Source organism: Bubalus bubalis, chromosome 13 (assembly GCF_019923935.1).
Source record: "Bubalus bubalis isolate 160015118507 breed Murrah chromosome 13, NDDB_SH_1, whole genome shotgun sequence".
Classification (NCBI taxonomy): domain Eukaryota; kingdom Metazoa; phylum Chordata; class Mammalia; order Artiodactyla; family Bovidae; genus Bubalus; species Bubalus bubalis.
This window is the reverse complement of record NC_059169.1, coordinates 24069471-24082295: the sequence shown is the minus strand read 5'-3', so window position 1 is coordinate 24082295 and position 12825 is coordinate 24069471. Positions and strand designations below refer to the sequence as shown.

At 41.2% G+C, this 12825-nt stretch overlaps 1 protein-coding gene across 2 annotated transcripts in view; it reads left to right on the top strand.

The window, feature by feature from the left end:
* The first annotated feature begins 389 nt into the window (after nucleotides 1-389).
* The window catches only part of GPC5 (glypican 5), a 1547826-nt gene continuing 1535390 nt past the window's right edge, over nucleotides 390-12825 (top strand). For both annotated transcript variants that reach the window (XM_025263152.3, XM_044927162.2), the window contains exon 1: nucleotides 390-698. In XM_025263152.3, coding sequence (XP_025118937.3) covers nucleotides 536-698 — 163 coding nt within the window. In that variant the 5' untranslated portion in view covers nucleotides 390-535. The remainder of the gene's footprint in view (nucleotides 699-12825) is intronic.

Below are 12825 nucleotides of genomic sequence, written 5' to 3'. Positions count from 1 at the left end.
TGGGGAGAGGGAGGTCGGGTTTCGTTTTGTTTCCTTGCTCAAGGCAACGCCGCTCGGGTGTTCCTCCAGCCAGGGCCGCGTGGACAGCGGCTCAGCCGCGGGGCGGGTGCGGCCCGTGGCGTCGCGCGGGGGCGTGGCTTAACCACGGGGCGGGGCCTGTCCGCGGAGCGCGACCCGCGGGCGAGTCTCAGGTTGGCAGCTGGCAGTGCAGCCCGCGGCGACCGCGGCGGTGGCCAGAGCCGAATGCTCGCGAGCTCCGTGCGGCTCCAGCCGTTGTCCTCGCTCGCGCCGCGCCATCTCGCTCCCGCCGGAGAGGGAGACCCGGCGGCGCTCTGCCAGAGAACACCGCGGTCTGTCTCGGGGCACCTTAGAGGAGAAGGTGAAGCCGGGGTCCTAGAGCGGCCGGGGTCCCAGAGCGGCCGGACTCCCGCCAGCCGCCGGATCGCACAGCCGAGCCTTTTCCAGCGTCTACAGCGCTGGGCGCGCGGGGAGAGTGGGGTCCGCGGCGAGGGAAGGAGTGACTGGGACACCGAAGATGGGCGCGCAGACCTGGCGCGTGGGCTCTCGCTGTCTCCTCCTGCTGGCTCTCGTGGGGTCTGTCCGAAGCGAGGGCGTGCAGAGCTGCGAAGAAGTTCGGAAACTTTTCCAGGGGCGCCTGGTGGGACCTGTCAAGGGGCTGCCGGATTCGCCGCGGGCAGGTAAGGCGCGGACTGTGGGAGAGCGCTGGGAGCCTGGGCACGGGCTGGGGCGTCCGGAGCGCGGACCCTGCGCTGCTCAAGCTCTCGGAATGGCCTTTCGTGGGAGAAGTTGACCTTTCAGGTCCTCCGACCACACAAGGTGCCTCCCGGAGAAGGGCGGTGTGACCATCCCGAGTGCAGCGCAGCTCCGGGAGCTCCAGGACTCCTCCTGCTGCTGAGCCGAGCTCCGGGCGTTCGCTTCCCGCCCGGCTCCCTTAGTCTCACTGATGCGATGCAAGAGGCCAGCAGAGCTGACAGCGGGGGACAGCGCTGCCTCACCGCGATTCTGTTGCGAGTGGGAACTTCCCCAGTGCCCCGCCGGGGGGCCTCGGTTTGCTGCTTTCTCCCACGGTAGATGGAGTTGGGTTGGTCGCTCCAAGTTTGATACTAAAACCACAAACCTACATTATCCTCCTTTGCTGGAGAATGGGGTACTGACCAGGGCGGCCGGTGTCCTTTGTTATGAGGACTCGGACCCTGTGCACTCACCCTGGTGTAACTCTGAGCCCCGCTCTTTACGCCTGGGCATCAAGTCCTTCCTTGCAGGTACCAACTCAGTGTGCCTATCGGAACCATTGCGTAGTTGCAATGCCTGAACGATGTGCTGGCAACAGGCGATCAAACAGAGTGCACCGGGGAGCCACTTAACACGGGTGAGATCTACCAGACAGAGATTGAAGGGGAAGGAATACAGTGAGTGTGGCCAGTGTGGATTCTTCTTGCGTGCGCCTGCACCTTTACCAGCTATTCGGCGCCCGCTGCGTGCTTCTGCGGGCGGATTTCCAGTAACATTCGGTCTGGAAGAATAGATCTTAGTTGTTAAACGCAACAGCAGGTGTCTGGAGTTAAGATCTTACTGGAGCAGTGCACCTAATTACGGGGCTAATTGCCAAATGCTGTGAGCTTATTGGCTGGACAGTGAACTTGTGGAGGATGCTTGGGTCTAAATCTGTTCTCCTCTGCCTGTGTAGGGTGAGGAGACTTGCTGCTAGCACTGGGGAGCCCTGGCTCTTTCGCTTGATTTCTTTGCTGGTTATCAACACCGTTCTAGAGTCATCCCACAAGGAAAATCTGAGCATTTGGGCACAGTGAATCCATTTTAGTTTACATGACTAGTTTTTTAAACAAACACACAAATATGTATTTGGATACCTGTTCGGTACTAGGCAGTTTTACTAGTTGAAACAGCATAGATGCTCTCAGCTTAGGGCAGTTCTGTCTTCAAAGGATACCACCCCCCTTGTAAACCGCTCGTTTTATTTCAGTGCATTTGTTTCATTAAAAAAACAAAAACAAAAAACCTCACTTGCCAGTAGCTAAAGCAGCTTAAGTGACTGTGTGTTAGGGCGGCAGGGGTGGGGGCGTGGCATTGAGCTGTGAAATCCTCAGCTGAATAATTAGATTCCGCCATCCCATAATTTTGTCTGTTATGTTCACAAATGTGGACAGTTAAGGACTTGATTTCTCCACCCCTCTCATATCTCAGTGTTTCCGGTACTTGCTAAATGTAATACAGTGACTAGAAGGTATTGCAGTTCTAGAACCCTGTGTGTGTTTCATCTCTTTAGAAGAACTTTGCAGAGTATCATCACTGGCATAACGTTTTACTGAAACTGAAGCTGGGCCCTACAGAGAAGGAAATCGTACTTATTTGTGTTTGCTACACATGGCACAAAAAAGAGCCAGGATGGCAGGCATCTTCTTTTCTAAGACATTCTGGTTTGTTTCCCCATTGCTAGTACTTTTCTTTATCTGTGACTTAATGCGATGGAGGGGTCATAGAGGCACCTACTGAGGAGGCCATGCAGGGCTGAACTCAGGGACATCAGTAGTGCTGCTGAAAAGAAGTGCTGAATTCCTTTGACATTTGCAGTAAGAAAAAGTCACATGAAAGTATTATTCTGAATCAGAATCACCCAATAACAAGCACTCACATCTGAATTTGATATAATTCTGAATTTTTTGTTTCTCTATTATTGATTACTTTTTATTTTAATAATTATATTAAACTGTTTCTTTAAACCTCGATGTCTCTTATCTTTCCACTAAATTTTTTTTCATTTCCCCATTTGAGTGAATCACACATACCACATGGCTCATAAATGCTTTTCTTTATTTTTGTATTTATATATGATCTATAACATTTAATTTGATTGAGTATAGTAGTTGAACCTTATTTTCTAAAATTATCCTCAATCTCAAGAGAAAACATAGTTAATATCTACATAGTCATTCTCACATAAGAATAGAAATACTAATATTTTTGTTAGCAAGTACATGTATTTAGCACATAGACTTTCATTGACTAAAGCTAGTTCACTTAAATTTGATATTTGTTTTTCTTGAAAGTTAATTTTTTTTTTTTTTTTTAGTGCTTTCTTGCATTTCTTGTCTACAAGTGGTTAATTCCTGAGATGCCTGGCCAAAATGCCATTTAAAAACTATAAGCTGGTAGAATAACTTCTTACAGTGTCATCCTATATTTGTGACTTTTAAATCTTCTGAAAACTATGTTACCCAATTTGAAATTACTAAAAGGGTGAGAACAGCCATTTAAGCTGTTTCTCAGATTCCACTCACCTTTGTTCTCTACCCTGCTCCAATTCTTTAAAGCCTATTGAGCTCCTAAGGATGTTTGGATGAGAAATGTAAAAAAGGAGAGAAGGTGTAAATGTGATTAGAATTACAGATTTCCCTGTGTTCTGATTTTATTTCCTAAGTAGTAGTCAAGGTGCCCTTTGCTCTTGTTTGTTTTGTTCAGAAAAGAACTGTTAGTGAAAGTGTCTTTTAAAAGTCCTTTTATTTTTATTTTATTTATTGGGGAGGAGGGATAATGTTTTCCCATTGAAATTCTCTTCACGCAGGCATTGTTTTGCTTTTTTAAAGAAGATAATTCAGAAAGAAGCTTATAAAAATCCAAGGCTAATTTCAGATAATTTATATACCAACTAGTTTTTAAAATGTGGATTTTCCTTGATACAGAGAGTAGCTTGTGCAAGGTGACTTTTTCTTGGTAGCTTTGGCTGTAAATGGGATAGTAAAAATAAACTTGGTGTGGCAATATTAAATTCTAAAATTATCAGACACTTTAAATAGTGCTCTATAGTTTGTATTTTTTAACTGCTTTCATTATAATCCAATCTTATAATGTCTTCGAGGTCAGTATTGTTGCATACTCATGCCCAAACAATCTACCTGGTGATCTTAGAGTTTGGAATTACAGACATTTGGATTCAAAACTAGGCCCTGGCACCCGTAGCTCTGTGACTGAGGTACATCAGTTAGCCTTTTTGAACCTCTGTTTTCTCACCTGTAAAATGGGAATATTGGTTCTTAAAGGCTTGTTGCATAGATGGAATGAAATAATACATGTATATAAAATAGCACGAATCCAGGCACATAGTAAGTGCGCAAAAACGCGTTGCTGTCATTACAGTTTTTTATTTAGTGTCCTGATTGTAACTGGACTTGAGCTTTAAGGGTGAAATTTTAGTTTTGGATGTCTATAAATCAGAACTTTTTTTTTTTTTTAGCTCCATTTAATTTTTTTTATTTATTTATTTTTTAAAATTTTATTTTATTTTTAAACTTTACAATATTGTATTAGTTTTGCCAAATATCGAAATGAATCTGCCACAGGTATACATGTGTTCCCCATCCTGAACCCTCCTCCCTCCTCCCTCTCCATACCATCCCTCTGGGTCGTCCCAGTGCACCAGCCCCAAGCATCCAGTATCGTGCATTGAACCTGGACTGGCGACTCGTTTCATACATGATATTATACATGTTTCAATGCCATTCTCGCAAATCTTCCCACCTTCTCTCTCTCCCACAGAGTCCATAAGACTGATCTATACATCAGTGTCTCTTTTGCTGTCTCGTGCACAGGGTTATTGTTACCATCTTTCTAAATGACATACATATGCATTAGTATACTGTATTGGTGTTTTTCTTTCTGACTTACTTCACTCTGTATAGTAGGCTCCAGTTTTGTCCACCTCATTAGAACTGATTCACATGTATTCTTTTTAATGGCTGAGTAATACTCCATTGTGTATATGTACCACAGCTTTCTTATTCATTCATCTGCTGATAGACATCTAGGTTGCTTCCATGTCCTGGCTATTATAAACAGTGCTGCGATGAACATTGGGGTACACGTGTCTCTTTCCCTTCTGGTTTCCTCAGTGTGTATGCCCAGCAGTGGGATTGCTGGATCATAAGGCAGGTCTATTTCCAGTTTTTAAGGAATCTCCACACTGTTCTCCATAGTGGCTGTACTAGTTTGCATTCCCACCAACAGTGTAAGAGGGTTCCCTTTTCTCCACACCCTCTCCAGCATTTATTGCTTGTAGACTTTTGGATCGCAGCCATTCTGACTGGGGTGAAATGGTACCTCATAGTGGTTTTGATTTGCATTTCTCTGATAATGAGTGATGTTGAGCATCTTTTCATGTGTTTGTTAGCCATCTGTATGTCTTCTTTGGAGAAATGTCTATTTAGTTCTTTGGCCCATTTTTTGATTGGGTCATTTATTTTTCTGGAGTTGAGCTGTAGGAGTTGCTTGTATATTTTTGAGATTAATTCTTTGTCCATTGCTTCATTTGCTATTATTTTCTCCCATTCTGAAGGCTGCCTTTTCACCTTGCTAATAGTTTCCTTTGTTGTGCAGAAGCTTTTAAGTTAAGAACTAGTTTTTTAAAAGTCACTCATGAAAAAAAAAGTCACATGATTGTTTCTAAAATTGGGAAATATGTCTCTATCTGAAATGATACTTATTAGGTTATGGTGAAATTTTGTTTCTTTTCATGAACTAATGGAAACTCAAAGAAACCTATCTGAGATGGTAGTTATTGGATTATGGTGAAAGTTTTGTTTCTTTTGTGAACTAATGGACACTATAAGAAAGAAAGCTATCTGAAATGGTAATGGTATTTATTAGGTTGTGGGGAGTATTCTGTTTCTTTCTGTGGACTAAGGGGGACTCAAAGAAGGAAAACAGGCTGCACTGTGCCACTGCTGACTGTAACACCCAGACCACCTGGTGTATATATTCAGAGAGGCGGAGGAGTGTGAGTGAGGTGGCTTATGCCATCACACAATTAGATGGCTGATGGCCACAGTCACTCATTGACAGTAATCTCAAACTGGGACTCTTGTTTTTTGTGAACTAACACCCCCTTTTGCTGCTTGCGCAGCATGGTTATGGTGATCCAAAGCCATGAAAGGGATCCACAGACTGACGTCAAGGCAGATTATTAATATCAGGATTGCCCTGTACTGAAACTCACCAGCTAAGAACCACAAGAAACAAGATGAGAGTCAAACAAACTAGGTCTTACTTGCTACAGCAAGGGAGATCGTGCAGCTCAGGAACTGTGGGTGCCTTGGTAAGAGGCAGTTGAGAGGGACCTTTTATAGGATCTGGCCTTGTGCTGGGTAATTACAAGGGTTTAAGGAAGCAGGGCAATTCAGGAATTGGGCATCTTCATATCTTAACTAGGTGTTAGGAAGATTAAGATGACGGGGGTGGATGGGTAAAATAGATAGCTAGTGGGAACCTCCTGTATGGCCCAGGAAACTCAACTCAGTGCTCTGTGATGACCTAGAGGAGTGAGATAGGGGAGTGGGAGGGAGGTTCAGGAGGGAGGGGTGTATGTGTACATACAGCTGATTCACTTCATTGTACAGCAAAAACCAACACAACATTGTAAAACAACTAAACCCCAATTTAAACAAAAAGATGAGAGTAGCTGTCTTTAATGAAGAAGCAGTGACACGCTTGTTGGTTGGAAGAGGGGATATTTAGTCGTTTTGTGGTTGTAGAGTCTCCTTGTGGCCATCCTGCTGCATCACAGGCCTCAGGTGGCTTTGGCCCATCATTGGTGTCTTATTCTGAGCAGGTTGTCTCTGTTGAGTTGTAAACATCAAGACTTAGTTCCAGTGTCAGGGGAACTTGTCACTGTCTCCTCTGGAAAATCTAGTACGTGCCTTGATGCCTAAGAAAATGATATGTTTCTTTTTTTTTTTTTTTTTAATTTAGGCTTTTAGTGAAGCTTAATAATGGGGAAGCAAGTACGATTTTCTACTTTAGGACAGTAGATCATGACTGTCTGTCAGAGCTTGAATTGTACTAATCACATCCTCTTCTCTCATAGTCAGTTTACTAGCAAATGTTAATATTGTGTGCACCCCGGTCCCCTCTCCACCCCTCTTTATGCCAAGTGTCTAACATTCCATATTTATCTAATTGGCCTTAAGGAGGGGTGCAGTTTAGGGAACTTGAGAATGGCATTTTATAATTATATGCTCCCCCCAACCATGATTCCAGTTTGCTAGGACTTTCTAGAACATGAAATTTGGCTTGTCTGATAAGAACACCTTCTTGGTTTATATAGCATTTCTTTTATTATTAACTAGTATAAGACCAAGAGGAACATTTCAACAACCAGATGCTACACCTAAACAGGCATGATTTATAAATCAGTGGCCTCTTGATATAACTGTTCAAGAAACCACAAATCCATTTTGTTAAAATAGAGTCATGAGAGACTTCATTCATATGCTTTGTTGAAATGTATTGCAAACTTGAAATCCAGTGTACTCAGTTAACTAACAAGAGCAATTCATTTTAATAGAGAGTAGCCATTGTCCATATCTACCTTTCTTTTATAAAAGCCTGCCCTTCAGTTAGAAGAAAAGACAAAAGCAATTGTGCTCTCAATTCTTCTGTTTTTCAGCTTTAGAAATCTCAAATTTCATCAATTATACTGCTAAAATCATCCTTAAATAATTAGTCATTCTTCTGCAAATCACGGAAAATTAACACAGCTTTTGATTAGTCTTATCAAGCTCACATACAGCTACCATGTAAGTTGAATGTATAATACACCTTTACAGAAAGAAAACGAGATTTTTGTACTTTCATGGTTTTATGAAATAATCTACATTCTCTTGAAAATTTAAAATATTGAAAAGTACAAAGAAAGCAAAAATAATTATATTATCTAGAAATAACCACCAAAACCCCTTTGAATTATCTTTTTAACACCCTCATCAATCCTCTGCTTAGCACATACATAATTTTTGAATGAGCGTAGGATCACTTTATCTTTCTTTGTAACACACCTTTTCCAATGATAAATATCCTTCCAAACATATATATTTTAGTGACTAAGATTCTACTGCACACTTAATTGAATTCTCTATTGCTATTGAAAATATACGTTTCCAGTATTTGCTACCATGAAATCACATGGCTAAGAACATGAAAGGCAAATGTGCCAAACTCCTTCTTTACTCATAGCTTTGCAATCATATCATCTGCATTCATTCAGCTTTAGTGTTTTTCAGTGTCAGCACCATTGACCTGTGGGGCTGGATAATTCTTTGTTGTTGGCCATGGAGGGAGATGCTGTCCTTAGGATTTCAGGTGCTTAGAAACTTCCCTGAACTTTACCCTCCTCGATGCCAGTAGCAATGCCTTGCCCTCTCCGGTTCGGATAATCAGAGATGTCTCTAGACATTGCCAAATGACCTAGAAGAAGCAGAACCATCCTGGTTGAGAACCATTGGCATAAATGTCCAACCTATGGATATGTATAATGCATTACAAATGCATTATATAGCTGGTTGGTTTGCAAGCCTCAGGTCTCAGCTTAAGTGTCAGCTCTTAGAGAGGGCTTTCTCAGGTTTTGGGCTTCCCTGGTGCCTCAGTGGTAAAGAGTCCATCTACCAATGCAGGAGATTCAGGAGACCTGGGTTCAATCCCTGGGTCAGGAAGATCCCCTGGAGGAGGAAATGGCAACCCATTCTAGTATTCTTGACTGGAAAATCCCATGGATAGTGGAGCCTGGTGGGCTGGGGTTGCAAAGTCAAACACGACTGAGCACGTGGAACACACGCACTTCCTTCTCATGGTTCATTGAACTCTGTTCCTCTTTGTTTCTTTCATGGCACTTGTCCTGGTGCCGTATTTCTTTTCTTTTTATTGTTGATCTTTTACCACTAGATTGTGTGCATGATGAGGCTAGAAAATGTCTTCTGAGGCTGGGTTTATGGATATAAAACCTGTGCAGTCAGGGTCCCACACTCAGAAGGGCCACACGCTTGGTTTAATACTCTGCTGTTTCCATCTTGGGGTTTGAATAGAGGGTCCCGGGTTTCCTTTTTGCCTTGGGCCCTGCTGATTATGTAGGCAGTCCAGTTGTGTGCCTTGTTCACTGTAGAATATCTGGTGCTCAGAACATGCCTGACACAGAATAGGAGTTGAAATGTTTGTTGAATACTTTAGTAAAGCATCAAGTAAGTAAGTAAGTGAAAGTCATTTAGTCGTGTCTGACTCTTTGTGACCCTATGGAATAGTCCATAGAATTCTCCAGGTCAGAATACTGGAGTGGGTAGCCTTTCCCTTTGCCAGGGGATCTTCCCAACCCAGGGATTGAACCCAGGCCTTCTGCATTGCAGGCAGATTCTTTACCAGCTGAGCCACCAGGGAAGCCCAAAGCTTCAGGGAACTTCTTATTTAATCTTTTAAACCTCTCAGATTCTTAAGTTAAACTCTAGAAGTCAGTTCGTAACATTGAAGATTCTATTGATACAGAGATTTTTTTAAAAAATTTTTTATGATGTTATATGCTGATACTGCTGCTGCTGCTAAGTCGCTTCAGTTGTGTCTGACTTTGTGCGACCCCATAGACGGCAGCCCACCAGGCTCCTCTGTCCCTGGGATTCTCCAGGCAAGAACACTGGAGTGGGTTGCCATTTCCTTCTCCAATGCATGAAAGTGAAAAGTGAAAAGGAAGTCCACTCAGTCGTGTCCAACTCTTAGCGACCCCATGGACTACAGCCTACCAGGCTCCTCCATCCATGGGATTTTCCAGGCAAGAGTACTGGAGTGGGGTGCCATTGCCTTCTCCGATGGTATTATATAAATAGATTAAAAACTGGCACCTATGTGTTTTACTTCTTCCTAACTTGGGACCAATAGTCCAAAGCCTACCAGTGCCAAATTCAAAACTTTACATATCTAATTGCTTTAAATATAACAAAAGTAAACATATTTTTGAGCCTGACTGCCTTGTATACCCCACAAAGCTGAACTCATTTGCTGGCCATTCATAAAACAAACTCTGGGGCTGAAAATGATCCCAGGTTGCTGCTGCACTTCAAAGCTCTTTACTCAGAGACTTCACATCTTGTGCAAAGCAACCTGGACATGGAAGTTGTTGCTGTTCAGTCGCTCTGTCGTGCCTGACTTTTTGTGACCTCAAGGACTGCAACATGCTGGGCTTCCCTGTCCTTCATTCTTTCCTGAAGTTTGCTCAAACTCATGTCCGTTGAATAAGTGATGCCATCCAACCATCTCATCCTCTGTCACCCGCTTCTCCTCCTGCAATTTCCGTCTCTCTGGGATTTTCCTTGTTTGCTTTCTTCTCTTCTGGGTGGTAGTCCTGTACCCCCATCTTGTTGCATCTCTTCTCATGCGACCTGTTAAAGTGGGACCCAAATAAAGCTCATTGTCATCTTGAGGTCCTTCTTTTCCTTGACCAACCCTAAAATCCTCACTTACCACATACACATTAGTATTTAGTTATTTCCAGTATAAGGTTGGGACTCGAAGGAGCAATACCAGTTTTGAATGTATGTCTTGCCTTCTGCTAGACTATAGGCTACTTGAGAGCAGGAGTTGTGATTGATTTTTGTTGTTGTTGTTGTTCTGTGACTAGGCCAAACTTAATAAGTCGATTTTTGATTTTTAGAAGTAATCTTATATTCCTAGTTATGCAATAGGCTCAATTTATTGTGTTTAATTATTATTTTATGCCTGGTATTAATAGACTGAGAAATATAGAAAGTGAAGTTTTTAAAAATATATTCTGATCTGGGCTTCATTGTGTTGTTGAATAAATTGTTTACATAAAGTTAATATCTTCTTATGTAACTCTGGCACAAAAAGTGACCTAATGCTTTTGTTTAAATTTAAAGACATTTTTATCTACCTTAGCTAACATTTTTGAAATAGAATAAATGAATTGCCAAACAAATGTCTAGAAGAATTCCTTAAATGCTCTGAAAGGGAAGGAAGATTATTTAACCTTTAAGGGGTTCATTTGCAATTGATATCATCATGTAGACAGTGTGGCTGATCTCTTAGAACATTAATTGACTTATTACTGGGAGAATGGAGAAAAATAAAGGTGACCAACTATGATTTATATCTGGCTGTGGATTAGCTGATTTGTGTTTTATTTTAATGTATGTTTTGTGAAATTGTTTCTTTCCACAAGAAAATTGATAGTAAGGAACTAGAAGATGATTCAGGTTTTCCATCTCCTACCCTTGTTAATTCCACACTGGTAGAAAGTACAGATGATTTGACTATGGAATTATTCCTAAACCGGGAAGATCGTTTACTAAAAGACACTGACTTGGCGTCCAGATTCCATGTGACTAAGTTGAGTGACCACAGGCTTTCAGAAGAAGCATGAAAATAACTGCTGTTAAATCACAAAACATGATATATGGTAGAGGTATAACTCGTCTCTAAAGTATTCTAACAGTTCTAATTTTAGAATACTCATCTAGGCTCCAAGACTTTTTAATGATATCTTAGATTTTTTTTTTCTGTATAAATTGTGGTTGGTTATGTATTTACAATATTTCTTAGAATTAGTTTTAGGAAATTTTACTTAAGTAGAAGGATTACTTAAATCAGTGCTAATGAGATATGCACATTTTGATATGGTGTAGCTATTAACTTAAATATGTTTCAAATACAGTCATATTTAAAAGTTAGTAAACATTTCTTGTTTTATAATTTAAATTGTTTATTGCTCTTTTTAGGGTAATGGTTTTGAATTACCCTAAAGAGGTAATTTTAGGGTAATTACCTGTGCTATGATAACTAGATTTATTTTACTTTTTAATGATTCTATATGGTAATATAATGAAATGATCTTTGGTAGCTATCTTTTTAGAGCTCATAGTCTTTTTCCTTGTCTAATAGTTTCAAGGGACTTTAGTTGGCATAAGTCCTTCAGTATAGTATTCATTTTGGGAGAAGCTAAGAACTGAGAAGAGAGTTGGATAAAAAGCATAACTAGACTGTGACTTCATTGATCAAATGAACATAGAAATTATTTCTGGATGTCCTTATTCATTGTATATATACTTTTTAAATGGGAGACTGTCAATATTAAATTACCTGTTCAGATTTATTTGCTTTTTGAACAACTCTCTTATTTGGTAAGGTTTAGACCAAGTTGCATTTTGTTCATTTTCTTTTGATCATTGAAGCTGCCTGTGTTTAATGAGCTGAAACTGAAGTAGGTCAAAAAAGTGAAGAGATTAATAGTCTGTTCTCCACCAGGCTTGGAATACATTTTACTCTGGGGGGAAAAGTCATTTCTTAAAAAGATTTTTTGATCAACTTAAAAGGTAAAGGAAATTGAAATAGCATTGACAGAGTCAAAAAGCTGAGGAATCCATGAGTTTGTCAGAGCCCTCTTTATTTACCAGTAAAGACACCTGGATCTGGATTTGAGGTTGTTAAATATTTAATATTTAATTTATCTTTGGACATATCTTACAAAGAAAACAAGGAAAATGACAGGTATGACGGAACATTGAAAAGTTGGCATGGGATAAATAAATGGGAAATCAAGACATTTTAACTTACAATTTGTCCCATGTTATGGTCACATATTTTAGTGAATACTAGTGAATTTAGTTCTGAAATCACTTTATCTTGACTATATCACTTATTAACTATGTGACCTTCAGCAAAGAACTCAACTTCTCAAGGATAGTATACAGTCTGTTCCTTTTCCCTTTTGTGTTCCCCTCTTGGCTCAATGGTAAAGAACTCACCTGCCAATGCAGGAGATTCAGGTTCAATCCCTGGGTTGGGAAGATACCCTAAAGAAGGAGGTGGCAACCACTCCAGTATTCTTGCCTGGGAAACTTCATGAACACAGGAGCCTGGTGGGCTACAGTCCCTGGGGTCACAAAGGAGTCGGACAGGACGTAGTGACTAAACAACAACAACAACTTTTCAGTAGTTGAGAACCACATGGTGTGGTGTCAA